General features: G+C 51.1%; 10 protein-coding genes across 10 annotated transcripts; 4 read left to right on the top strand and 6 right to left on the bottom strand.

Moving 5' to 3' along the window:
* Positions 1-1792: 1792 nt before the first annotated feature.
* HETIRDRAFT_415178 (uncharacterized protein) lies at positions 1793-3055 on the bottom strand (the record flags this gene model as incomplete). Its single annotated transcript, XM_009544678.1, has 1 exon — positions 1793-3055. The coding sequence occupies one exon, from the start codon at positions 3053-3055 to the stop codon at positions 1793-1795; it is 1263 nt and encodes a 420-aa protein (XP_009542973.1).
* An 11-nt stretch (positions 3056-3066) lies between these two features.
* HETIRDRAFT_308783 (uncharacterized protein) lies at positions 3067-3499 on the bottom strand (the record flags this gene model as incomplete). The annotated part of the gene is made up of 3 exons (XM_009544677.1): positions 3067-3276; positions 3333-3368; positions 3425-3499. The coding sequence occupies 3 exons, from the start codon at positions 3497-3499 to the stop codon at positions 3067-3069; spliced, it is 321 nt and encodes a 106-aa protein (XP_009542972.1).
* A 508-nt stretch (positions 3500-4007) lies between these two features.
* Positions 4008-8535, top strand: HETIRDRAFT_457682 (uncharacterized protein; the record flags this gene model as incomplete). The annotated part of the gene is made up of 4 exons (XM_009544676.1): positions 4008-7670; positions 7730-7900; positions 7954-8103; positions 8165-8535. Coding segments are annotated over 4 exons (4353 nt in total), but the record flags the coding sequence as incomplete, so codon positions are not given.
* HETIRDRAFT_438656 (uncharacterized protein) lies at positions 8516-10788 on the top strand. Its single transcript, XM_009544675.1, has 9 exons — positions 8516-8940; positions 9004-9197; positions 9250-9288; positions 9345-9433; positions 9488-9559; positions 9622-9679; positions 9729-9922; positions 9984-10364; positions 10423-10788. Exons 1-8 carry the CDS (start codon positions 8615-8617, stop codon positions 10221-10223), a joined length of 1212 nt encoding a protein of 403 aa, XP_009542970.1. The 5' UTR covers positions 8516-8614; the 3' UTR covers positions 10224-10364; positions 10423-10788.
* Positions 10789-10916: 128 nt separating this feature from the next.
* HETIRDRAFT_309421 (uncharacterized protein) lies at positions 10917-11084 on the top strand (the record flags this gene model as incomplete). The annotated part of the gene is made up of 1 exon (XM_009544674.1): positions 10917-11084. One exon carries the CDS (start codon positions 10917-10919, stop codon positions 11082-11084), a length of 168 nt encoding a protein of 55 aa, XP_009542969.1.
* Positions 11085-11972: 888 nt separating this feature from the next.
* HETIRDRAFT_407905 (uncharacterized protein) lies at positions 11973-12737 on the top strand. The gene has a single exon (XM_009544673.1). It carries the CDS (start codon positions 12059-12061, stop codon positions 12263-12265), a length of 207 nt encoding a protein of 68 aa, XP_009542968.1. The 5' UTR covers positions 11973-12058; the 3' UTR covers positions 12266-12737.
* Positions 12738-12834: 97 nt separating this feature from the next.
* On the bottom strand, positions 12835-13638 carry HETIRDRAFT_308993 (uncharacterized protein; the record flags this gene model as incomplete). The annotated part of the gene is made up of 6 exons (XM_009544672.1): positions 12835-12888; positions 12941-12975; positions 13027-13197; positions 13257-13305; positions 13359-13448; positions 13531-13638. 6 exons carry the CDS (start codon positions 13636-13638, stop codon positions 12835-12837), a joined length of 507 nt encoding a protein of 168 aa, XP_009542967.1.
* A 2393-nt stretch (positions 13639-16031) lies between these two features.
* HETIRDRAFT_471579 (uncharacterized protein) lies at positions 16032-18199 on the bottom strand (the record flags this gene model as incomplete). The annotated part of the gene is made up of 7 exons (XM_009544671.1): positions 16032-16279; positions 16650-16673; positions 16746-16869; positions 16932-17058; positions 17146-17538; positions 17705-17840; positions 18021-18199. 7 exons carry the CDS (start codon positions 18197-18199, stop codon positions 16261-16263), a joined length of 1002 nt encoding a protein of 333 aa, XP_009542966.1. The 3' UTR covers positions 16032-16260.
* A 472-nt stretch (positions 18200-18671) lies between these two features.
* HETIRDRAFT_457678 (uncharacterized protein) lies at positions 18672-19996 on the bottom strand (the record flags this gene model as incomplete). The annotated part of the gene is made up of 5 exons (XM_009544670.1): positions 18672-18952; positions 19015-19209; positions 19301-19399; positions 19455-19590; positions 19667-19996. The coding sequence occupies 5 exons, from the start codon at positions 19994-19996 to the stop codon at positions 18672-18674; spliced, it is 1041 nt and encodes a 346-aa protein (XP_009542965.1).
* A 2774-nt stretch (positions 19997-22770) lies between these two features.
* HETIRDRAFT_167573 (uncharacterized protein) lies at positions 22771-24082 on the bottom strand (the record flags this gene model as incomplete). The annotated part of the gene is made up of 3 exons (XM_009544669.1): positions 22771-23118; positions 23250-23538; positions 23604-24082. 3 exons carry the CDS (start codon positions 24080-24082, stop codon positions 22771-22773), a joined length of 1116 nt encoding a protein of 371 aa, XP_009542964.1.
* Positions 24083-26400: the final 2318 nt, after the last annotated feature.

Here is a 26400-nt window from a genome sequence, read left to right as displayed (position 1 = left end):
CAGACTCGCCTTTAACTCCTCATGCACACCCAGCTGCAGGTGAACACAGTGGGTCTCCCGCACAGTTCATACCAGCAATAAACCCCTCCGAAGATGAGCGCAGGTGTATCCCTTTACCAGGGTTATCTTCTTGGGCATCGCGCTCGAACCGTTGAATGCCCAAACAAAAACAATGCACTCACAATTTGATTATCGTTCAAAGTGCATAGGGTACAAAAAGCATGTAGATATCTCCAGGTGATCCTGCGTCCTAGCCCCTCGACCAATGGGAGAAGCGATCAGCATAGATTGTTTTTGAGACAGCCAAAGAATAAGATCGCTCTTCGACGTTTGTCTGGGCCGTACATCCCAGGAAAGCAAAGCCCAAAAGGACCCGCGGGGGACATACAGCAATTTGGACGTCGTGATGATATGTAAAGACGCATCCGAGCTTTATAGGGTTTCGCTAATCGCCGAGCGGCGTTCAGACTTTTGGAATCCGGCGCCTTTCGCTTAGACACTGCGTGCACCGCAGGGTTTTTCTCAGGATAAACCGTGGATTTAACTCTGGATATAGATAAAGTTTTTGTTCCAGTTTATCCACAAGCTTAAGGTTAACCCGATATTTTATCACACCCTATAATAAAATATCGAATAAACCTTAAGTTCTTGTTTCGGTAGTTTCCGCAAATAAACCCAAGCAAATTTTTGATTTATATCCACGGTTTTTACTTACACACCGCCACTGGCTTGCGCTGCGCGGAATATAAATACTTGACCCCTCAAAAAAAAATCCACGGTTTTGCCCACGGTTTATCCCGAGAAAAACCCTACGGTGCACGCAGTGCTTTCGGACTTTGGAGAGGCTCCGAGGATTGACAGAATCCAGCAAAATCTACGTTACAAGTCTTCTGTGTACTATCGTTGCACCGGAGTTGCAAATGGTATGAGAGGTTCAAAATCGAGCTCCTCGCGGCAACTTTTGACGGCACCTCTTGAAAAAATTCTTAATTGTTGATTTAAGCACTCTTCAAGTATCAGAGTTTTTGCGAGAACAGAAATTGGGTGCAGTAGTGAGGAGGCAATGAATAATGGTTTTTAGGGCAGAGGTATCTGAGAGATGCTCAAGACCTCTCAGATCCTAGAGCTTAATTACAAAAATAAAAAAATATGAATATGAAGAGGTATCACTGAAAGCATTCAGGTTATTTTGTCTAGCTTTGAGGGCTCCACTGCTCTTCATCAAATTGTTTTTGACGGGCAGTGCCCGATGGCAGGCAGAGTGACAGAGAGTCTCGGGCCGTGTGATGCTTGGTCATTTTTTGAATCTCCGCATGGTAGGTCGTTCCGCAGTGCGCGCTGTCGGAGTTCGAGTTTAAACGTGACGACGTGTGACCCGATCGTCGGCAAGATTTGCAACTCCCAAGATTTGCTCGTTTTCGGACACCCCTTCTCAATCATATCACAATAATTCTTTGCGTTTGCTCAAAAATATGAAAAAAAATAGGAGGGCACATTTTAAGAAGCTTCCGCAGGTACCACAAAAATTTGGAGCGAGAGAGAGCCCGATTCAAGATGCTACAAAGATTATTTTCTTTGCAACTCCGGTGCAACGATAGTATGGTTGATCTTTAATTTCTCCTTTCCGGATACATAGATGATACCAGACACTTAAATAGGTTCCTTGCGCCTTGTAAACTAGCACCGTAATGCATCTAATCATATTTTGACCATATAAACTGAGATGTTCGAGGGAGATTATCGCGGTACATTGCATGTGTTGCCTTGACTAATGGAAGCATAGCTAGGGTGGCTAGTCTAAGTCTGACATGTCCATGTCACTATCGTTTTCATCCCAAAGGTTATTTTGCGGTTCAGGGGACAGTGATCGCTTTGATATTTGTTGTGATAGCGATGGTGATGGAAGCGGTGGAGGCGGCGGTGGTGAAGGAGGTGGACCAGGCGGCGGGAGCGGACTGAGCTCATGAAGGGGCCACCTGCGTGATCTGACTGCAAAAACCCCACTGTCATCCTCTGAAATGTGAAAAATCCCAGGCAATCTCCATGGATGTGTACCAGTTCCGACGCTGCTTGCTTGAACATTGGCCCACTGTGTGGAGCTAGAGCCAGGCCCAAGCTGAGAAGTGATGCTGCTCCAAAGACTTTGGCGGTCGTCGGAGTACGTGGATGATGTTGGACGGGAACGTAAAGACGGTAGGCGATGTCCGCTATAAATCGGTAGAAGATCGTTGGAGAAATATGTCGATGGGTATATTGCCCAGCGGCGCGGCGGGGTGGAAGATGGACGTAAGTTATGCAATGCACTGTCTTCACAAGACGGGTTTAGGGTCTCTTCCTCGGAGTCCGACAAGTCAAAGCTCGGGTCGTTTGGATACATATTTTTGAGGGTAAGATCATTCCCTTGCAGAGCTTGAGAGAAGGTCAGCTCGGAGGGACGACTAAGGTCCAGCTCCTCCACCACATCTTCTCCATATATCGTGAACGACCCTTGTCCCTCCTCGATTGTCAAGTCTCCAACGAATTGATTCTCGATCCTCCTCCTCACCGTGTCCCTAGGATCCGATTTTGTAGCCCAACCTCTCGGATATCCCCATTCAGCTATCCATTTAAGCCATGGCATACTTTCTCCAATATCATCAACTCGCAGATTGAGAGCCTCGCGTAGGATAGGGCCACGGATCTCTCCTGGAGTAAAAGTGTCAAGGAAGAGGAGACGCTGATGTTTCGACTCGAAAGCTTCTGAGAGGGTTTTGGGTTCCATAGTGCGTTCAGAGCGGAAGAAACTGAAGAGTTGACGAGAAAGTGACACGAGATGTGGGTTGTAGGGGTCGGGACAATGGGTTACGAGGTGCTTGGTTGATCCACAGTTGAAACAGCGACTGAGGCCATTATCGGCTTCCTCCTCGCTGTCGTCATCTAGTTCACCCAGAATCCTTTCGCCATGTCGATCATAAAGGATAGGTGGGGATGCGGACCGGTACGTCCACCGAAATTCAGGTCCTGGGTCAGGATGAATTCTGGGTGAAACACGTTGCACATCACAGAAATACAGCATTGAATTTTCATCTAGAGGGGAGAGGGGTCTTCCCTCAGCTCCGTGGGTTTCTGAATCTTCTCCCATTCGTCCAACGCGTCGTTTACTGTCTGTGCGTCCCAGCGGCCCTTGGCGACTTCTTTGTCGTCGATGTGCAGCGCCGGGATCCAATAGACATACTTGCGCTTCCAACGCTCCTGGCCTGCGTCCTGAATATTGATTATGTCCAAGGTGAACTGACGCTGATAAGGTAAAAGAGGTCAGGATCCACATTTTGTGCTTGATGAACATGTCATACCGATTGTCGGACTTTTGAGAGTTCAGCTTTAGCGACCTGGACAGATGCAGATAAGTTATGGAGGGCCAGCAAGAGAAAGTTGAACAACGCACGTCACAAAGAGAGCACTGCGGACCAGAAAAGAGGGTGAGGCGAGCGAGCGTACGAAAGGCACTGTTCGCCGCCATGCACGACGTGGATAGATGTTTGGAGTCGGCCGCGGTGCCGAAGCTTGGCGCCAACGGAAGCAACACAAGTCAACAGGCGCCCACACAACAGCACACCCGGACATACAATTCATATTACTCCTTGTTCACTCCTTTCGTCACCTGTGCTGCGCCCTTCCTTCCTTCATGTCTTCCCGATGACAATCCCGAATCCACCATGGAAGAAGAAAAGTTCGATTACATCTAACTTGTTGCGTTGCACGTCTAACAACCGCCGTTGTTTCTAGCCCGGCCTTGTCCTTTCTATTCACAGGGTCGCTGTCTCTTTTCAGACTCTTGTAACTTTCTGCACGATGTGAAGGTCAAGAGCGCTCTTGACTCCCGAGCTTCAAAATTTATCTCTCACGAAACTTCCATTTCTCCTTCTCCCGATGCTGCCCTTGGCCATAGCGCCCTTACCGCTCCCTTACTCCCGACTTTCTCAATCCAGTCGCCGCACTCCATTTCATCCTCTCCACGCTCGACGCGTATGTCGAGCCTGCTACTCGCATTACAAGATGTCATTGGACCAACCGAAAGCCATACGTCGCCACCATCCCCTCATGACTATCGCCCGGGCGAGGTCGAGTGGTCATCGCCTACATACCCCGATGTATTTAACGCGGGAAATGGAGTGCGACGGGAAACCGCGTCTAGATATCGTTGGAACGAACTGGGCCAAGACGAGACCTCCTTGCCGCCGTCCCCATCCAACTCCGATCACGTGCCTGAGCAAGACGATGAGGAAATGACAGCCCGTCAGAATCCCATCCGGCACCGGGACCAGGTGGACCTAGAAACGGGTGAACAGGAAATAGAGCCCCCTTCTCAGCAGGTTACCCATAGCAGCAAACATTCATTCGACCTTCTCTCCCCGGTCGACCTGTCCTGCGGTCCGCCTATCCCTTTCCCTCCATACGAATTCGATGGCTCAATCCACCGTGAAGATTCTATCGACTCCGGGTATGCTGATAGCTGGGTTGGACCATCTCCTTTTGTCTTGTCTCCCCCAAGGCCGTACAGACCTACGTCCACTCTGGATCTGCTCGCCTCTCCATTTGGTTCTCCGTCAGTTCGGGTTCTGTCACCTAAGTTGGCCGCATTTGCTCCTTCAAGTCCAGTACCATCCCCCACACTTGCCCCGAATCCTACTAGAAGTGATAGCATCGACGATGTCTCACCTGTTCCTTTCACTCTCGAATCGCCCGTCGACGTCGGGGAAGCGGAGATACCTCCTCCAAAGAGACTATCGGCTCTCGTGTCTTTGCCTGATTTTCACGAGCTTTCCCTTGGTGCAGGTACGGTTCCTCACCGCGATGTGCCCCCTCCCATTTTGGAGTCTGCCTACACATCACTGCAAGCCTCACCAGCGCACCGTCAGTCCAAGCCGGTAGTACATGAGATGACAGATCTCGATATAATTGGTAGCCAAGAAGAGGAAGACTCGTGGGACGACATGGATGCGTCTTTCAATTCTGAGGATCCTCGGCATGAGAGGCTTTCGTTCCCCTTACCTCCACCCGAGCTACCATCTTCAACCAGCCCTCCTTTGGAAGTCGACGCCTCGAATCCGATAGATGTCAAAATTTTCCAATCTGCGGAGAATTCTTCTACGGCTCAAGCGTCTCCGACGAGTCCTTCATTGGAAGTAGCTGCATCGATCTCATCAGGTGTTGAGAGTTCTCAGCCTGTGGATAATCTTCCACTTTCCCCACGCTCATCCCTTCGAGCTGCTCTCAAGGAATATATGATCGCTCACCCTACTTCCGCATCAGAGACAATAGATGCGACAGCTGTTGGGGATGCTCTCACTATAGCATCGTCTGTTACATCTACTCCGACTCGAGGGCGCGCGGTTTCTGCTGTCTCGGATTTGACGGTCAGAGCTGCACGGTCAGAATCGGATACAACGCCAGAATATATTGGACACTTAGACCCTAACTCTCCGGTCGTCGCCCTAACGAGCTGGATGGATGATGCTCAGGAAGTGACACAAGGCATTCCTGTCCAACCCACAAATTCACCAGAACAGTCAGTTGGTTTCAGTCCAATGTCGAATGATGACATGTTCCAGTTGATGTACGACGCGTATACGTCGTCGCCCGAAGAGCCTAATGCTGGGTTATCTCACATAACACTGGACAGTCCCACGCTTCGAATCGGAGAAGTGAAGCTGACCTCGCTATCTCACTCTCACGACTCGAGCTCAAGTTCGCCAATGCAAGGTCGATCGTCCATTCAGCACACACTTCGTTCGCCCGCCTCTTCTCCTACACTCTCCGATGCTCGAGGATCGAGAAGCCATAATTCAAGCGCATCTCTATCGCAGGTTGTAGCACAACAGATGTCACCGAGCAGCCCTGCGACTCGTACAGAGATGACAGCCTCATCATCGTCCCCTGACCACATGTCCTCTCGTTCATCTTTTCCGCGACAGACCCGCTCGTCTATCCGTTCGTTTGCCTCCTCACCGGTACTCTTTGATTCTCATCGCTTGAGCCAACGCGCGAGAGATTCGGCGCAGCCTCCATCGCCAAAGGACAAAGCAGTAGATCACTCGTCTTGGACATCTCATATTTCTTCGGATAGCCCTACAGCTAGTATGAGTGAACAGGCAGCCCTTTTATCTCCCCTTGCTCGTGAGTTCTCTCGGTCTTCTGTTAAGCCTCAGCCTCTTTCGCCCACTAGCGCTATTCCACCACTCGTTCGAAATGATTTTCGACGCGCGAGTCCACAGACAAGGAGCTCGGTTTATGACGCGAAATCTTCATGGCCACAGGAGGTTACAGTGAATAGGTCTTCTTGGGCATCCCACATTTCCCTGGACAGTCCCACTGCTAGTATGAGTGAACGGACAGCCCTTTCATCTCCCCTTGCTCGCGAGTTCTCTCGGTCTTCTGTTAAGCCCCAGCTTCCTTCGCCCACCAGCGCTGTTCCACCGCCCGTTCGAACTGGTTTCCGCCGCGCGAGTCCGCAGACAAGGAGCTCGGTGTACGACGCGGAGTCTTCGTCGCCACAGGAAATTTCAGTGAATATGTCTTCTTGGGCATCCCAAATCTCCTTGGACAGTCCTACAGCTAGTATGAGTGAACAGATAGCCCTTTCATCTTCATCTCCCCTTGCTCGCGAGTTCTCTCGGTCTTCTGTTAAGCCCCAGCTTCCTTCGCCCACCAGCGCTGTTCCACCGCCCGTTCGAACTGATTTCCGCCGCGCGAGTCCGCAGACAAGGAGCTCGGTGTACGACGCGGAGTCTTCGTCGCCACAAGAGGTTACAGTGAATAGGTCTTCTTGGACATCCCACATTTCCTTGGACAGTCCTACAGCTCCTATAAGTGAACCGACACCTTTTGTTTCATCGTCTCCTTCCTCCTGCTCACCTGCTCAAAGCTACTCCCGTTCACTTGCATCTCCACCTGCTCTCCCCGATTTCCATAGCCTGAAGCGGACTTCCAGAAGCTCACTACAGGACACGTATCATACTTCGCAGCAGCAGGAGATTTTGAAACGGACGACGCTGAGCAGTGCTGCTGCTCGCAGGAGCGAACATTTTGATTCGCATCACTCAAGTCTAGGTGCTGGAAACTCTTTGTATGATGCGCACACGCTGTCGCCAAACGAGGCTGTAGCTAAACGAATGTCATGGGCCTCTCATATCTCACTGGACAGTCCCGCAGCTCATGTAGGCGAATTGAGCACATCACGATCCTCGTCTCTTTCCATTGAGATAAGGTCTCGTTCTCCTATTCAATATAACTCCCACCCATTCTTATCTTCTCTTGCACTCTCCAACCTTCGCAGCCCAAGTTCCCACACATTCAATCCCCTGTTCAAGTCCCCCCTCTCAGCCGACTCCCCTGATCGCATGTCGTTTGCTAGTCCACGGGAAGCATTGTTCACGCAGCCACCTGTACCGTCTACTGTAAAACCCGCCAGAGCATCTTCGTCGGCGTCTCCGGTCTCTCTACACCATGCCCGCGAAACCATGGGCGTTCCTGCATCAAGCCAGCGCAAGGGGAAGGAGAAGGCGGATCTCGATGTTCGTTCATCTAGTCGTTCATCTATACAAAGCACGGGAACAGACGCTGAGGAGACGAAGTGGAACAGGATGTCAAGGGGTGGAAAGGTTCCGTTTGGTTTCAGACGATCGTTTCAGGTGTGACTTTCTCGTCTTATGTGTGACAATGCATCAATCGCTTACTATGGTCATCACAGGGTCGTGCTATCAATACTCAAGCTAGACCGACAGGGCGTACCCGACCTAATATCTCAACTAATGCTTACACTTCCCCTTCTAGAGCAGATTCTCAGTCTCCCCTGAGCGGGCAACATCATTCTCCGGCAGAATCTCTGCCCAGTTCTGGTGGGATTAGACCGCTTCGTCTTGTATGTGCAGTTTTCGTCGATGATAACTGGATACTGAAATTTGGGCTCAATAGTCGCGCATATTAACTTCTTCACCTCTACATAGTGCCCCTTTACCGTCCAGTCTGCGGTCTAGTCTTACTTCCTCGGTCGGACATCATTCGCAAGCATCCGTTTCCTCTCATAGTGTATCATCAAGGCAATCCATTTCACAAAATCCTCTGGTAATTTCACGCTGATTATAATGCCTTGCTGGACATGACTAACGTCTATGGATCACAATAGCTTTCATCTGTTCATTCTTCAACAATACCGGGACGTATCCGAGATACCCTAATTTCTACTCACAGCGACTCAACACTCCCGCTTGCATCTAATCGTTCATCGTTGCATCGTTCCTCCATCCAGATAGAATCGCAATCTGCACCCATATCGCATTCACAGTCATGGCGCAAATCTGTTATCTCAGACCTTTCCAATTCCGACGGTCACTCGCAGGCATATACTCACGATGAATATTCTCGTACTGATAGTCGACTCTCTGAGCCCGTCATGGGCGCCCATGGCGGGGACGACGTCAACGACTACCGTGACCTCGATGACGATGTCTATGATCACACTATCCGCAATCCCATCCGTCCACAAAGTGTCATCCCTCACACAGCGCCAACTTCTCGATCTTCATCCGCGTTGGGCTCATCTGTGCATGCTATTGCCACACCTCGTCCCACGCTCATGTTCGCCATCGCAAGCGACGACGTTGAAGAAGTGCGCCGGGTTCTCGAGAGTGGAGAAGCAGGCCCGAACGACCAGCTCGGTCCACAATCAGCGCTTGCGTTCACGCTTACAAATGATCGTCTCATGCACAAGATGGAGATTGTAAAGGAGCTTCTAGCCTATGGTGCCAACCCCGCCTCGTTGCACAATCCAGAGATGAATCCTCCACACTCGGCATCGATATTTGCTTCTGGGTCAGACCATGGGCGTGAAGCAGGGGGATGGCCCCTTGTTGTTACGCCCCCGCTAACAACAACGATGGACGGGATGAATCCTGCGACAAGGTATGTGCTAATTTAAAAGAAGCCTGAGGTCATAGCAATCTCGCTTACGATGCTGTGTGCTAGGTACTATATTTCTAGGGCAGACGCGCCTGCTACAAGGAAGACATCTGCGCTGATCCATCGCTCTATCTTCCGCCCTCTGACACGGATGCGATATGATATCGTTGGGCAGGACCGCGTATTCGAGCAGCTGTTCATGCATCTGAATGAACATTCTAGACGCTTTTCAGTGTCGCCCATTGTTTTCCTGTTCTGCGGTAAGTTTAGCAGAATGTGGTCTTTAAAATTGGCTATTGATGACATTGGCAGGACCAAGTGGGCACGGTAAAAGTCTTCTAGCTCATAAATGTACGCGGACTCCCATTCTCGTTTGAGAACTCTCTCGTTATACCTTTTCATTTCAGTTGGATCCCTCCTGGGTATCCCGACCCATACTGTGAATATGACTAGTTTACGATCCACTCATGACCTATGGCAATCACAATCATATCAAGTGAGTGCCTATCTTTTGTTCCAAGGGCTTACCCATCTTTAACGATATTCACAGGACATGTCGCCCCAGACCTTATCTGAGTTTTTGCTTGAAAATGAAGGGAAACGATGCGTTGTAGTGCTGGACGTGAGCTTGAGATTTTTCGTGACGCCCCTGCAAAGAAAGCTCATATTCCTATCCCTTCTCAGGAAATAGAAAAGGTGCAAGATCCAAAAGTGCACTATTCTCTGCTTCCAGCATTCGAGGGTGAGTCTATATCGACCACATAACAGACGGACACTCACTCTGCGGACAGGTCGGTATTTCCTGCATGGGCCTAATCGTCTCGTCGACATGCGGAACGTAGTCTGGCTTGGTACGTCCAATCTCGGGGATCAGTATGTGTTTGAGTATCAAAGCACACTCTCCAACCCAACTGCCGCAATGTCACGAGAGGAGTACCTTGATCTCATCGGTCTCATGCGGACAAAGGTCACAGACCAGCTTGGGGTGTGTCGAGCGCATATTCGCAACATGGAGAGCTTAGCTGATTGAGTACCTCTCCAAACAGGGCGGCTTGATTGGCCGGTGCACGGCAGTCCTCCCCTTTGTTCCATTCACCGAGGAGGAGAAGATAGTCATCGCAACTGAAGCCTTACTGATGCACCAAGCGGACGCCGAGCTCGCCGAAGGATTATCTGCGGCGACGCTCGAGAACGCGGCAAGGAAGTCGCTTGCGAGATATATCCCCGCTGAGGGAGCACGATCTTTGCACCGCGCGGTATCTGCGATGCTGTTGGATTTGTTTTGATTGTTGATATTACATAGTCATTGATGACTTTTCATGCGTGCCTCGAACATTGTATGAGCTCGACTGTTTTCATTCATCTTTTACATCATTTATCTCGTGATGGTCGTAGGGCAGATGAGGTTGTTCATGTGTCGTCTATAGGTGAGTAGCCTCATTCTGCTTTGTGGCGGTCCACTCAATGCTGGAAATCTGTGATCAGCGAGACGACGCCACATACCATGAAGCACGAGTCTGCGATACGACAATGTGACTATTGCGGTATCTATGTATGGTCTTACATTTTAGATGTGCTAACGGGTAAAGTTATCTCATTGAATAATTGATGCAACGGCGGTGGTGTCGCAAGGTTCATGCACTGGTGAGGGTCGGAGATGTTTCTCTCACGATGACTGGAAACCTCCTTGTTTGGCAAAGTCCCGCTTAGAAGAGGATAGATTATTCAACCACACCTTTCAACATACTTCTGATTTTGTTTGACCTATTGACAGTATCAGCTCGACTACTTAAGTCCACGTTGCACAACTAATCTAGTAAATATCGATAGTTTGTTTTCGAGTCGCACTGTACTCATTGTACACCGAGTCGGGCCTTCAGCGTGCTCTGGTGAGATGTCAATTGCTCATTGTGGATGCATTGTTGATTGATATCGGTCAGTGCTGACTTAAATCATGGCAGATGTGGAAATTCAGGGCAATGATGGTGATGAAGCGGTATGCCAGTCGGCCATTGCGGTGGCTGTGTGCCTCTAGCAGACCAAATATGGAAAGCATCGTAGTTCATCAAGATGGATTTACTTTTGGCGCTTGTTTGCAGTCCGTTTCAATTCACAGACTCCCAAACGGATCACCGGCATCGGCATAGCGTTGATATCACCATCATCCAGGCCTATACATATAGACCGACTCGTGAGTTTCCATCTTCACCCGCCTCCTTCCACTCCCCTCCTGTCTCTCTTGAGGCGTCCTTTCTTTTTTCTTTTTTCGTTCATTTTGACATGGCCGTGTTTGCATCAGGTTTTCGTACCTTGGAGCGAGAGGTGGCCCAAGCGATTCAGCCTCGCGACAATGCTTCCGCCACGGATAGCATCAGCCAATCACATCCGTCTGTCAACGTCCACCTCTCCACGAGTGTAAAATCTCTTGTTGGAGTCTTCACTGTGGTTGGCGTGTTCATCCTCGGTACGATATTCATACTTTGTTAATGAAATCATGCTCATGCCGACTATAGTTGCTGCTGTGTGGAAATTTCGCTCTTGGACCAAGCGCCGTAGTGCCGCTCCATCCAGTCAATTCGATTTCTCGAATGTAGAAAAGGGCACAGTGGAGAAGAACATCTTCCGCGTCAGTCTCGCTGACAACAAGGTTGGAAAACCTGACAAAGCTGTCCTCCTGCCTCCTGTCCCGCCAACTCCTAGCGTTGGTTGGACTCCTCAAATCAGGAGTGTTAACCTACCGAGAAGCGGGGTCGCTGTTCCTCCGATTGCTGTCAAGCCAGCTTCCCGTTCTCCCCAGAACAATGAGGAACGAGATCGCTCACCTCCACCGAAATATCGTGCGGCTGCTTATGCTGACCTCCCTCTTCCTCCTCTTCCTCCCATCGCCCCTTCTCCTGCGGTGCCTCCCCCTACACCTCCTGCGTCGAAAAAGCTGAGGGTGGCGGTGACTGCTGCCCCACGCGAAACCTTCGACATTCCTCCCATTCCTAGTCCTCGTACCATATCCTCTGGCTTCCTCTCAGCAGCCACCGCCAGAACACCACGGACGAGCTTCTCTGCTAGGTTCTCTCCCAATCCCCTCCCGCGCCTCATGGTCGTTTCTACCACCTTTACCCCTACTATGGAAGACGAGCTCTCCATTCGCACTGGCGAGACACTACGTCTTCTCGAGCAATTTGAGGATGAGTGGTGCCTCGTCCAGCGCGTCGGTCGCGCAGATGCTGAAAAAGGTGTCATCCCTCGATTCTGCCTCAAGGAGCGCCCTCGCGTCTCACCCCAGCGCGTCACAACGTCTACATTCACCTTTGGGCAACCATGGCGCAAGTGATGGGACCCGTCATCCTCCATCCGTTCTATCATACCATCACGATCATTGCTACGAAAGCCGAGCTTGATATGGCTCCATGGCCGGCCATACAGGTCACGACTTGAGTAGTCTTCCCCTGTTCTCCGTGGCTTTTCTGGGGTTTCCCTTGTAACTTGTGCTCAATTATTTGATTATCTAATATTTATGGCATCTGTCTCTACAGACATCTAGCCAGTGAGTGGTTTTACATGACCATCGCACTGTTCTCACAAACCTCTAGTTTATTTACTGCTCTCCAATCCCACCTTTTTGGGCAAGCTCTACCTTCATTCTATTGTGGCTTTGCTATCCCATCACACATTTTAGTTCATCTTGTCCTGCTAGTCAGACATCAGGCATTTTATAGTTGCTACTGCCATGGACTTATTACTTCGTCACCTACTCACCACAACGATCAAAATATGATTTTGGGCAGCTTTTGTCTGCATCGTCTGACTTACGTTTGTGCGCTTCATGAAATGTCCGTTCAGTCAACCTATTTGGACAAGAAATGTGACGACTGTTACACTCGGCGTGCTACAGTAACCCTATCAATCCTCCGGCCATTCGGACTTCCGCTTGTACTTTGCCTGGTCTCTCAACCACTAGACGGACATATCGATCAAAGTCCTCTGCCCACACATCAAGAAAACATACCTGTCTATACTCGTGAAGAGACCCAATCTTTTCACCTACACATTGCTTCAATGACTAGAAAACAAGTGCGGTGCGAATGAACGTACCATAGAAGTCTGGCACGGGGTTTGTTGCACTCTGGGCGGTGGGATCTACTCGATTTTTAACGATACGGCTGTGGAACTCACGGTCGCGGGCCTCAATGAGGGCCATCGTCCGACGGTGAGTCAAACGCCAGCATGTTGAGCCGATGATGGGCCCAATGAGGTAGCCGAGACCTGTATTTTTTGGTGGATGAGGTCAAGCCTGTAATGAGTAAAGACGATGATATGCTCACCGACACATCCTAGCGTTGCGCCTCCAAAAAAGAAGATGGGGTCAAGACCCTGAGCACGGTGTCAATAAGCAGGATGAAACTGTCGACGACATGAAAGCGTACCATGATTGGTTTTGAGGCATCAACCTCCAACGACCCAAAATAAGCCGCCCCGCCAACTAAGCCAGCTGCCATGCATGGTATGGTAAGGGCCTAGCGATGACAGAACAAGTGACATGAGTTCACGCAACCCATTGCACACACCGCAACACGCTGCCGTATTTCAAAGACGTACCATCTCCCATCTCCGCTTAGCCCTACGGATGGCAAGATATTCTGGCCAGGGCAGATTCTCCTTCGTGCTTTGCGGAAGGGTAGAATTTGCACGTCGGGCGAGGACCATTGAGTTGCTGAAGCGTGAAGGACTAGAAAGGCCATGGCGTAACTCTACATGTAGAGGTCGCCGGAGCGAGCAAGAATACGAGAGGCCCGCCATTGTTGTTTGACAGTGAAGTCGAACAGCAACTTGCAGTGACTACACTTGCCGGGTTGGAGGAATAACGCTTGAGATTGAACCTATATTTCTGTTTATTTCTGTGCTCACGTGCCGCACCGATGTAGTCTCTCTAAGTCTTCCCTAGTCTTCCGCACTTTTCCTACTATCAAGTCCTTCCCCTTCAAGCTCTCCCAAGGCTGGTGGCAAGCTCCACCGTCGGGTAGACTATGGAACCTCGGTGAGTCATTCTAAGTTGATTTCATTTCGAAAACTCAGAGCTGATGCATGATGCTCTAGCGAGGTAAAAGGCTGGAAATAGAGAGTTTAGCGTGTTCAAACCGATTTTCTGGTCGTCAATATCATTAATCCTCGCGCACATCTCTGGCTGAATTATTCAGCTAAGATATCATGCGTGACGCATAACCGCAACTCGAGGTTCAGAATAATCTGTTTACTACTTTCATTTCCTTTCCACATCGTAACCGCTCGGAGACAACTGGTTGCAGCCAGGCCCACGTGTCCCTACACAGCACTATTATTTGCTTGCCTTTCAACTCTGTATTATAATGACAATGGACACAGGTGACGCTGCTGTCAATATCACCATGTCTTCTAAATTTTATGGGTTAGATTTTGCTCACCTGCAGGGTACGTCGCGAAGTTATTGAATCCCACTTCGTAAAGTTTCCCTGGAATCTTCTAGACATACAACCGCTGATACTTGATCATCTGATCAAGTTGTATGAGGGTCAGTGAACTTCTTCTACCTAATCATTGCCACAGGACGTTGCTCCGTATGTTGCACTTTGTCCAATAATCATCACACTCATCTATTACCCATCATGACGATTTCCAACAGATGGCCGTGGTGCAACAGGAACTGGTGTCTATATAGAAAACACAAGGGATATACCTTGTCCGCCCTTATTCGACTACATCTTTGGCAGTGATTGGGGATTATATAGCAACCACTCTTTGCGAGCTCTTTCAACCAAGCAACTTGCGCCAAATTACGCTCATCTCCGAATACTTGTCTGTTCTACCGAAGACTGAATACTCAGAAGCCAACCTAATAGCGCCCGCGGAGTAGACACGCGATGTTGTCTCTCCGCGGACTATGATTTAGATGCCCAAGATAAAAAGAACATTGTGGTGGGTGTGCGGCATCATCGTGTATTGTTAGGTTTGATTCTACGTTACCACGTCTAGATCCATCGCGATGCCGAGAGCCTAGTATTCTCAATAGTCAAACTAATGTATTATCGAGGTGTGCGTACAAGTCTCAATACTCAAAATAATATGTTTAGTCAAAGAAACATACTGCAATGTTCGATCGTGATCGAACCCTCGCCCCGTCTTCTCCTTGCATCTGTTTCCTGCATCTCAGTGATACACGGCATCGTTCTATTATGATGGGAGTAGAGATGTTAGGACTCCTTTAGTCTCCTGAGCGACACCAAGATATGCGTGATCTACACCTCGCCGCCGAGCCCCTCCGTTCTGGCCTATAGTAATTCATTCCTGTCGCCGTGGCCGGTCTGATTCAGATAGCCCGGGAACTAGGTCCTACAGTGTGCTTCTCAGCTTCAGACGGGAATCCCATTCAATTCAGGAGTCGATATATCGCTTCTCAGACGCTAAAGTGCGGGATCAAGGCTTTATTGTGCCACGAGGAGCACCGATGCTCCAACCCCGGATGTCAGCTCGGTTTCTAGAAAAAGACTGCCCGCCGCGCTTCTTTGGCTGCAGATCCATCGAGAGCTGGTTTGCTCACTTCCAATGTCTTGAAGCTCTCTTCTTTCCTCTTCGGCGGAAGCATGTCTCGAGTCCGGGACAGCGTCACAACGAGGATCTTCATCAAAAGCGGACTTTCTTCATCTCAATGACCACAACTCATCTCGGCCAAGGATCCTGGCACAAATGAGCGACTCCGACGTTTCACTCCTTCATTTCAGTCCTCATGTCCATGTTGGCACGCCCCCGCGGCAGAAGTCCAATCCTATTCTGCGATCCCGCGCTTCGAGCGGCACTTCTTTAGGATTTAAAGCTTTCATTGTTGCATGATTGCCGCGGACGAACCGGTCTTTGTAGTCATGCTATTGTTGAACAACGCTGGACCGATGATAATTTTAGCCTTCCGGTGCATGGCAGATTATGCTGAGTTACCGGCCCTCCGCATACGTGTTTACAGCTATATCACAATCATGATTAGCATCGGCCTCCGTTCAAGGTTGTAGCCATGAATCATCCAATATGCGGTGTTGCACAATACTCTCGTATTTATCAGTGTCAGGTTCAGTACGTATAATTTCGATTTGAATTCTTTCTAGACAACTCAAATACAACTTTCTTCTTCTACTTCGAGACTGAGATCCGCCTTGCTATATTCGCATTTCGCAGCATCCTACACCTGTCAACCACAATATCCCGCAGCCAAAATCCACCAGTTTGACAATACCGCGCCTACAGCTTGAAGCTTGACGAAAGACGAACAATCGAATTGACTTGAATTTGCGTTCGGTCGGGCGTCTAAAGTACGGTGCCCAGCCTACGAAACGATGCAAACGGCGAGGGAATAAAATGCACAGCGAAGTCCATACGAAAACGACAGCAATCAAAAAAGCGCACAAAGCGAGATGAGGCGGGGGGAGACAGGAGAATGAAAGGGAAAAGCATAAATCAGCAACTACGCTCGAGGCTACTTGGGGGACACAGGCGGAGAAGAAGAGGAATACAGCAGCGGGACGGCGAGTGCTGCTCCTAGAACGAGCAGCGCAAGGCCGGCCGAGAGAGCACGAGAGCCGAGCGTCGGTGGTGGTTTAGATGAAGGTGTAGACAATGAGGACTTTTTGGACGTCCGATGCGATGCAGTATAGGAAGACGAGAAAACGGGCGCCGAAGGGAAGAGTTGTACGTACCCGATGGATTTGAGGCCGTGTACACTAGACACATGGGTAGATCAGTAAAATGAATGCAGAGAGGAGGAATTATGGAAAAGCATAAGTGAGACGCACTAGTAACCCTCGAGATTTCTGCGAATTTCATCTTCCGACCCGGTTGGCACGCCGTCGAGTGCGAACGTGACCTTGGTGGAGTCGATTGATTGCGCAAGCGTTGTGGTGAGCGTAGCTTCGTGGCCTATATCAGAAGAAAGGTAGTCATGTAAGTTGAGCTCTCGGGGGACAAACAAAGATGCGCACCATCTGGCCAGGTAGGACTCTGCAACGCCCACGTCTGGACAATCTGCTGCCCTGGCATCAGAGCGAGGTACTTCCCGCGCACGCCCCCGCCAAACAGCGTGTACTCTGTGCCCGGCTGCGCGGCAGACTATGTGACCATCACAGAAAACTCAGCACCACGAAACAAACGGGAGAACGGGAGAAAGACACGAGTCGAAGAAACAAACAGACGAACCTTAGCAGGCGCGCGCGACCACGCTGGGATCCGTTTCTCGTCCGTCAGGAGCGAGAACAGGTCATCCGCCGCTGCCTGGAACGTCGCCTCAACCTCAACGAGGGCCGCGTTGACTTTGTTCTTCTCTACCTTCTTCACCACCTTTGGTGCAGGTGCAGGTGAAGACGAAGAGGCTTGCGTTGCCTGAGGAGTGGTGGGAGCAGCAGGCGTAGGCGACGCGGTACGGCTAGGCTCAGTGGACCCAACAATGATGTCTTTGCCATGGGTCTCAACGAGTGCAGCTGGGAATGCAGTGAATTTCACCTCGAGCGCGGCGGGAAGGAGGGATTTGGCAAGCGCATAAAGAACAGATGCTGACGGTGCACTAGCATCGGAGGTGAGGCTCCATTCATACTATATTTCGGTATGCGTATTGCGTCGGGAAGCGCATCATGTAGGATGCGATTTCGAAAAAAAAAACCATCATGGAGTAGTGAATAGTAAGTGATGAGATCCAACACAAAGAACAATCAATAGTCAGACAAGCGAAAACAAGATATTCGAAGAACATAATACATACAACGTAATCAGAGAGCCCATCGAGGGTGATCTCGTGCGAGACCTCGGGGACGACGAGGCGACCTGACGCCTCTGACCCATCTGCAGCCGTCCCCTTCCAGTTCAGGACTACTTTGCAATCGTAGATCGTGATCAGCCTGCCATGCCCACAAGCAAGACACCAATATCGGTATCAAGACCCCAACGAAGGCCAGAAAGCAACGGCAAAGAAAGACAGTTAGTACAAGCTTGACGGTCTCGATAGGTAGAATTCTCGCCCCGAAAAGCAGTGCAAGACGACAGGAACATATACAAAACCGATTGAAGAAATGACGCACTTCGACTTGCGCCTCCCCAGCTCTACATCGCCATCAATCTCAACTACGCGCTCGACGCGGACAACCGCACCATCCGCGCCTTGGACCTCAACCAGCACGAGCTCGCGTTCGAGCCACTCCTTCGCCCACGGCGTCACCGTTTTGTTCTTCCAGTGCCAGTTGGCGGTGGTATACGACATGGTCGACATCTTTGGCTGCTTTTTCTGGCCTAATTACGAAGTTGCAAACTTTTTCGTATGATGCAAGATGTGCGTGCAATTCGGAATAAGATGGAAGTAATCGACAGCGGTGGACTGCAATGGGAGGGAGGGGGGGTGATAAATGCTGCGAGTACAGGTGAGACGCGACAAAAGTTTCTTACGGAAGCGGCTTGCACGTGCCGAGAACATTCCAGTCATTTCGGTGCGCTTTGGCCTCATCTTTCGTTGCTCGACATTTTGGAAGGCTGCTCCGAGTGGGTTGCCAGCGACAGGTGAATCTTGGTGAATTTTGATATAGTACATTGTACGCGACTTTGCTAAAGAATGTCCGAGAACAGGTCTCTTGCAACAACCCTAATGATACACAGAATGCTTCATGACACGGGCGCTGCTCAGACAACTGATATTGAGTCCAATCGCACGATCTTCCAGAAGTTTCCCTTGTGGTTCCTCACTTCTGCTCTCCCTCCGGTGATTCATGGTGCTTCTTCCGAATCAGAACATAGCTGTCTCCCGCCTCCCCAGTGCTCACCGCTTCAACCTCGCCTGGCACTACGCCTTCACCTCCGGGCTTCCCGTGCACGCGTTGAGAGCGAATGAGCTCGAGGTCGTGCGTCAGCAGGCCATGCCCGGCGACAGGCCCCCAGTACGAAATGCTGCCTAGGGTGGTGATGATACATGTGCCGACGAGGATCGATAAGTAGAAACGGTATTGCGAATACCATGCCGGGGCTACATGTACAGACACAGCAGTAAGTGTCACGTCGATAGAGTGGCGCACAGCGTTGGCTTACTCCAACCAGCAGTTGTAGCATGAAGATCTGCCCACCAGAGCCCTGTGAAGCCGACCCATTGTGCAATGAGGGCAAAGGTTGGGTCAAGCGCGAGGGTTGGCCATGCATATAGGACAGGGGCCATGCCGAGCGCGAGACGCTTGTATCCCTTGTGTCCACCGTATCCAGCAAACTCCATACCCCAGTGTAGCGCCCCTGCAAGCATCGCGACAGACGTGAGAAAATAGCTTTTATGGGACAGGAAAGGGGGCCTGGATGAGGGACAAGGACTGGGACTGGAACGCACCGAGGAAGGACAGCATAACGGCGCCATACGTCACCTGAATGCTCAGCGCACGATCAAGAATGGTCAATGCGACACCGGGATCAAGTCCCGTGAGGATCCCTGTCGCACGCCAATGGTCAGTCTTGGACAAATCGGGAAGGAGGGCGCATAGTACCTGCAGTTGCGAGACCGGCTTGGTGTGAGAGGTACATCGTCGCTGCGGACGCTACGATGTATGGCAAACCGCCAGCCAAACCCGTCACGATGTACGGCATCGGGACAGCGTGTGCAACCGCGCTCGTGATTCCTAACTGTCGGTCACATCGTTCTCAGCGTTTGAGTGTTGACTCGCAAAGGACGCCGAGTACGAAAGAGCAAGCGACCTACAAACGTCTCTCTTGTGGACTTCATGCTGTCGACTGGTAAATTGCCGCCCGCAATCGTCTTTGCCCAGTCTGTGGTCGAGTTGCCGACCTCCTCGCGAACGTTTAGCGCCGCTTGCTCAATAGTCTGTGAACCTGGTCGTCCAGATACGGATGATGCGACCGAACGAGTTTGTTGCAGCGCAGTGGCTAGACGAAGAATGCGGGACGTTGGGGGCCGTGGCGTTGGCATCAGGGGCGCAAGGCGGGTGTAAGGTGACCTCAATGTGAGGGGTGCGCGACGCAGAGCCGCTGTGCGAATTGACGGACGCGCTACTGAAAACAGGACGTTCATTGTGTACAGGATGCCAGAGTCGATGTGGCTGGCGAGGTGAAGCAGCTCGACGCCGTTGCGTTCGCCGTATATCAGGAGGGGCTTTCACCTCTGACGTCGTCTGACGTCATAACTGCGCCGTCCATACAAGGAAAGTCTCTATGTTCGACACGGCAGACGCCTGCAATTGCTTCTCTGCAAAAATGCATGGAGGGGGAAGTCGATAGCCTGCGTCGAAACGATTTCAAGACCCTCGGTGAGTAGGTCCGTGCGTCTACCTCAAGGTTGCCAACAGGATTCGGCATGGTGATGCTCCATTTCTCAGCCACCGCTCTGCCACTGATTGATAGCATGCAGTCACCCATCTTACGCACGTCTATTATTTATGGGCTTTGCGTATGCCGTACCATGCCCTCTCGGACTTTCACCTCAATGGCAGCCGCGGTCAGGATCAAATGCCGACGGTGTTGCTAAAATGAAACCCCGGACGACCGCCCTCCTTGATTTCTCGCACGCTCCCGCGCAGTAGGCCGATATATACTTACACTCCCAAACGGCATCCTGATTGCTTATTTGTTGTAATGACCGCTGGTGACGGTTCTCTCACGCAAGAGCGCGCGAGCATACAGAGATGCACCGCTGTTGTGGGACCCAACGGCTCCAGCTCGTTTGAAACATAAGTACGAATCAGTCGCTGTCATCAGATACATCACGGCAGCCCCCTGCGTGCGATGGACTGTGCAAAGCCATGCATGCTCGCGCGAAGGTCCGTCCAGAGCCCTTGACGACTATCGAAACTTTCAACTTCCGGATAGCTCATTCTGAACCACCATCGATACGCTGGTCGGATAAGTGATTATTCTCACCGTAACACATGCACATGGTATCCTGGTCTATATCACCAGTGTTCCGCAGGTTGTTCCATCGCTCTTGTTTTGACGCCGGGTGCCATAATCAGTAAGTACCTTCAAGTTCGTAGCCTCATGTTCCGCCCGTGACGTGGGTGGATGCTACTCATGTACATGTGCACAGTGAGCGCATCCGGAGAAGGCCCTAACCCCCCATGGGATGGCACATATCGATAGTTCGTGCAGAAGGAGTTAAGTCCATATACCATAACAAATCGGCAGTAGACCTGCGCCTGAACCTGAAGCATCTTCCATCCATCTTTCCATCCGTCTACATATTCTTCCTCGCTAGCTAGCCACCTAGCTAGCCACAATTGATTATCACCGCCTCACCCCCGCATCATCGCGCTTCACTAGGCGGCTTGAACTTCGGCCCGATCGCCATACTATCCCAAGGAGGCGAGCTCGTGCTTGAAGATCCCTCATTTGACCGACACAGCATACAGCATGTAACTATCGAATTAACACAGTCACATAACCATATCCACCGACCCTGTTCCATATCGCCGGTATTGCGAGGCACATCGAAACTCGAATGCGGGCCAGCGCCGAGTCACCCATCCTTCCACCCACTCATCGTTGGTAATTTGACATGCGATTCGGGTTACTACAACCTCATGCCGCATTCCCTCTAGGCCTCAGGTAGCTTCAGGTACGTAGCCCCGTCATATCCGCGGCTGAATCGATGCCTTGCCAACCAAAAAAAAACTGCAGATCCCATTCTGTCTCATCTGGCCTGAGTAAACACCCCTATAACTGCTGACCATATCACCATCTGACGGCCAACGACTCTCGTCGATGTCGACTCCGACATCGTGGGTTATGCCGCGGAGTCCTCGTGGTTAAGTCGGCGTGCTCGACCGGAACACTTTGCAGCGTATACCGTCGTGCAGAACGAGCAGCTACGCGCTCAGGCACCCTCAACGTCCAAAAATCTGAATTGATGCAAAAACAGATATCGAAAAGGGACCACAGAAGATGCAAATTTAGACACAGAATCATCATCCGCGTAGAAGGCTCTAGAGTAGACTTCATTTCGGCTGAAACGAGAAACCCACCAGGCAAGCACGCACCTGCACGCATTGTGCCTGTGCATCTCCGTCTGCGCTCTCTGGGCGCTCGTCCAGGCCATGTACCGGACATTCACACGCTGTAATGCTCACTACCGGAGAGCGCCGAGGACAACATGACCCTTACCGCTTCAATGCCTCTTCGCCTCCGCGCATCGACCACGTATATCGTACTCATACCGTAACACACGTACATGCTGCGGATTCACCGCGCAAGCTGTCCCAATGCTGGTATATTCTCTCGACCTTGCCATGATGCAAGACAAAAGGATATTCAACAGCCTCATATTTTAAGCTATAGCTTCAGCTTCGAGACCCTTACTGTGGAATGCCTGCCTGCGCGAGGCAGTGTTCCCTGCCAGCGGGCCTCCATGCTGGAGCGGGTTATGCGGCATTATCGCAGCATCGAGCCCTGAGAATTTGCACGGATACATTAGTTATGCCTCGCGCTCAAGTCGTGTTACGCGCGATGGCTCCACAACAGCCCAATACATCGTGATCACTGCAAAGAGGGTCGTAATATATAAATATTATCCAATGATATGCTGCGCGTGCACGCCTCGTTGGCGGCCAAAGTGCCAGAAGAAAAGAAAGAGAACTAGAACGAACATACGAGTCTATAGGTGAGAATGTCAAGAAGTCAAGAAAGAATAAAAAGCCGTCCAAATAACTGCCACGTCAGAAGACTCAAACTCCTCACACTCGCCGCCCTGCGCAGCGCATACCAGGCCGACGGAACAAACGAAAGCGAGAAAAAAATTACTCCATCCGCCGCGAGTACCATCCTGCCCGCTGCTCCCCGCTGCTCCTGTTTTGATTAAGCCTGCTTCCCGAGGTCCTCCCTAGGCAACAGGCTGACAAACCGCGTCTTCTTCACCGTCGTGCCGTCATCTCCAAAGTACCGGCGCGTCATGAAACTCCAATGCAGAGATCCGACTATCCACTCCTGGAGCCCGTTCACGTAGAGCTGCACGTCGCGGTCGATGTCGGGACCCCACGATGGCACGCGCGCCTGGTTCTCGACAAACGCGTCAATCGTCTGCTTGCAAAGCGCCCCGACCCGATCGACGGCTTCTTGCAGGGTCAAATCCTCGTGCGCCATGAAGATACAGATCATATTGTGGGTGTCACCGCGCGCCTGCTCGACGTTGTACGAGAAGATGTCCTATAAACGGAGCCGAAATCAATGGTCAGCATCCGAACTTCCCTTCTCACACCGCATATTTACACATCGGCGCGCGCTGCGCGCATGCCGCAACAATAGGACAGATCAAAATGAAGAGACTACAAGCTTACGTTGGACCACGTGACAAGATCGTTCGCGCCCTGATTAAGCGCCTTGATGACAGAGTGCTCGACAACTTTCTCGGGAAGCTCCAGGTCGAGCGAGTACTCAATGAGGTCGAATACAGGCTTGCACCCGGACGTATCGCGGCGAACGTCGATGTACGATTCGAGATCCGGGACCACATTCTGACCGCGGTCCTCGGCCTGCCGCTGCACAGCCTCAAAGAACATTTGCATGGAAGACTTGAACCGCGCTTGAACATCCGGGCGCGCGTCACGGACACAGCGGGACCAGTAGCTATGACATACGGAACCGGTTAGCCCGAGATGGTGAGAAAATTCCGGAGCAAAGAGCGAACTTACTCTCGGGCAAGCCTGGCCGCACTGATTTCCTCGACACCTTCCGACTGGCCTTTCAATGGGTGGAACTCGTCGGGCCATTCGAAAGCGTTCATGACCCAATCGCTAAGCCCCTTGGTGTCCTTGGCCATCATCCCGTCCGAGATGTTGTCGAGATGGAATAGATAATTCATGAAGTCACTGACGACGCGAAGTCGCTCGGGTGAACAGTTGTTGTAACAATACGCCGTAAGCTCTCCGGCCTGGAGGCCATGCATCGCGGCGACCTTTCGTGGTGTGAAATGAGGCACGAAGGAAAGCAGCCATTGAAGTGAATCGGAAGCGATAGCATCCCCGTTGGGATGGTACGTGAGTGAAAATGGACAATGAGAGACTAGATCGGGCAGGATAAAAAACGTTGGGGGAGAAAGCGTGGGCGCGGGCGACAGGGAACGTGTCGTAGACGGGGAGGTGGAGAGGGTCGGAGATGTGTTGACTGACATCGGTGGCACTTGAATTTGTAAGGGCGAAAGGCGAGAGCGTCAAAGACAGCGTCAAAAGGCAACAGAAAGCTGTCACGAGAGGCAATCCCAAAATGTGCAGAGAAGCGGAGGAGAAGCGGGGGGGTGAGGAGGAACGAACAACACCACGAACATACCTTTTATATGTGGTCGGATGAACTTCCGCCCCGTATATCCAAGTTGACGGGTCGTGTATGGATCCCGGTTCACCGTCATGCCACAACACGAAATAGTTGTCTACGTGAGGACGTAGGTCCCGTTCGGTCCATGATATCCGAGTGGATCCGTCTGGAAGATTTAGCGTTATTCGAGGGATCTCGCTTGGTCGTTCCTGTCATAGGACAAAGTACTGATCCATTGCGCAGAAACATGATAATGATGGAGGAAAGCCAGACTCGGATTTGGAAACAAAAGACCGAATCAACGGAACCTGCATCTGTCGGTAGATCGGAAGATGAAGTGAATCTGGGGCGACGGCCCCTGCCCATCACGGCAGCGGTTTGAGCGTGGACGGGATCAGGCTATGGCTGTCAATGGTTCCGCCCTGTCATTGACCGCCGTGCACCTACGATGCATTCAGCTCGACGTTTGCATTATCCGCACAGTTCGCATTTTGCACTCGCGTAATAACTGCCAGCCCAAGGAGTCTCTCAAGGCGCTCACAATTAGATGAGGTAAGGGGAGGTCAGAGTAAAGTAGTGCGGAGGACCTTATTGTCAAAGTCGCAGGCTAGCGCCACGAGCGTCCTCGGCGAGTGACAAGAGCAGGCGGCCGAGACGGAGAGCTTTCATATTCCACGGGAAAGAAGCGCTTCTCTCACAGAACGGAAGATGTGATGACGACGAGGAGAACAATAGCGTATCGATGCGCGAGAATCCAAGCGAAGGCACCAGTGTTGAAATCGGGATTGCATTTCATTAATTTTTCGGACTATGGGTAAAAGAGCCAAGTAGCTTAGAGATAAGATTTATAGTGGAGTTGGCTCGAGGACAGAAGGGGGATGTTGATCCGCAGGAGAGTGGGAAAGGACGATGGCGTTGTCGGATGGCGCAGCGGGCAACGAACAATTTCTGCCTCGTTAGGCAAGCGGCGCCACCGCCACCTCAGTCGTGCCTGGAAGGCTGAAACACCTCTACCGCCTCGTACTGTAAGTTCAAAAGTGCCTACCCCCAGATCCCTGTTCTGCCTTGTCATTCGGAGGCCCATTTTGCGGCTTGATCGGTCTCACAACATGTTGCGACAGAAGCGCCCTGATAGCCAACACCCGAACCTAGATTTTCCAGATTCACCCTTCTCCCTGGCATTCTCCGCGTCGACAGCTCAAAGTAGGTCCTACGTTCAGACGCTGTCTGAAGCTTGACAGACACATAAAGCATCAGATGCTTACTCTTCCCTTCCCACTGTCCCGTGAATCAATCAGCACGCAGATTGCCTTTCGAAAACATCGAATCTGAGCTACAAACACCGGGTTCAGTCTAAAGATTCATGATCCATCCACGTCCACTTCGGTACGTCAAGACGTCCTTTACAGCACAGAGATCCTGGCAAATAATCGGCGGACGGCGTTCAATGCACAAGCATGTCATCATGTGAGTTGAGCGGTCGGGGTCGTTTTTTAACTTTATTTGCATATCCTTTGACGGTTGCTCCATACCGCCTGCCGACTGATTGTGCTTCTTCGCCGACGTTCAAGTGCGATCTCCATATGCGACTCTAAAATTCCCAAGCTACAGCATGAGCAGGGGCAGGTATGACTATATCAAGACCTGGGGGAAGCCATGTCACAACGCCCTCAAGACAAAACTTTGCGACCTTCGCTCTCTCCGAGAAATGGAATCACGACAGAGGCTGGCCTAGGTTATCAGACCCATCATACAGATGATTATTTCAATTGCGTCTCTGTTCCGTCTCTCAGGAGGCCAGTCTTCGTGTCTATCTTTCTTCATGCGGATGCTGAATTTCATCTAAGCGGCCAGCCCTCCCCAAAACCTTCTTTGAATCCTATGATCAGGCATTGAATCATAAAGGAAGTACCAGGTAAGCATCGGTCAGATCCTGTGGCCTACGACTCTTTCAAATTCCCTGCGTGTTTTGGTCGACCATAAGTCAAGTGTCGAGCATCGTCGTCTGCCCCATTTGCACCGTTCCCACACCTAGGGTCCAGCTGTCCAGTGCGATGTGCACATGGGCTGTTCGATGAAAGGTACGGTTCACTATTCATCTCCCTCTTTTCCTCCGTCTGCGCAGTTTACCTTGGACTGTAGAGACCGCTTCCGGGATTGACATCAGGTTTCCAGCAT

This window comes from Heterobasidion irregulare, assembly GCF_000320585.1.
Source record: "Heterobasidion irregulare TC 32-1 unplaced genomic scaffold scaffold_02, whole genome shotgun sequence".
NCBI lineage: Eukaryota > Fungi > Basidiomycota > Agaricomycetes > Russulales > Bondarzewiaceae > Heterobasidion > Heterobasidion irregulare.
The sequence above is the reverse complement of the archived record's forward strand: the minus strand, read 5'-3'. Positions and strand labels throughout refer to the sequence as shown.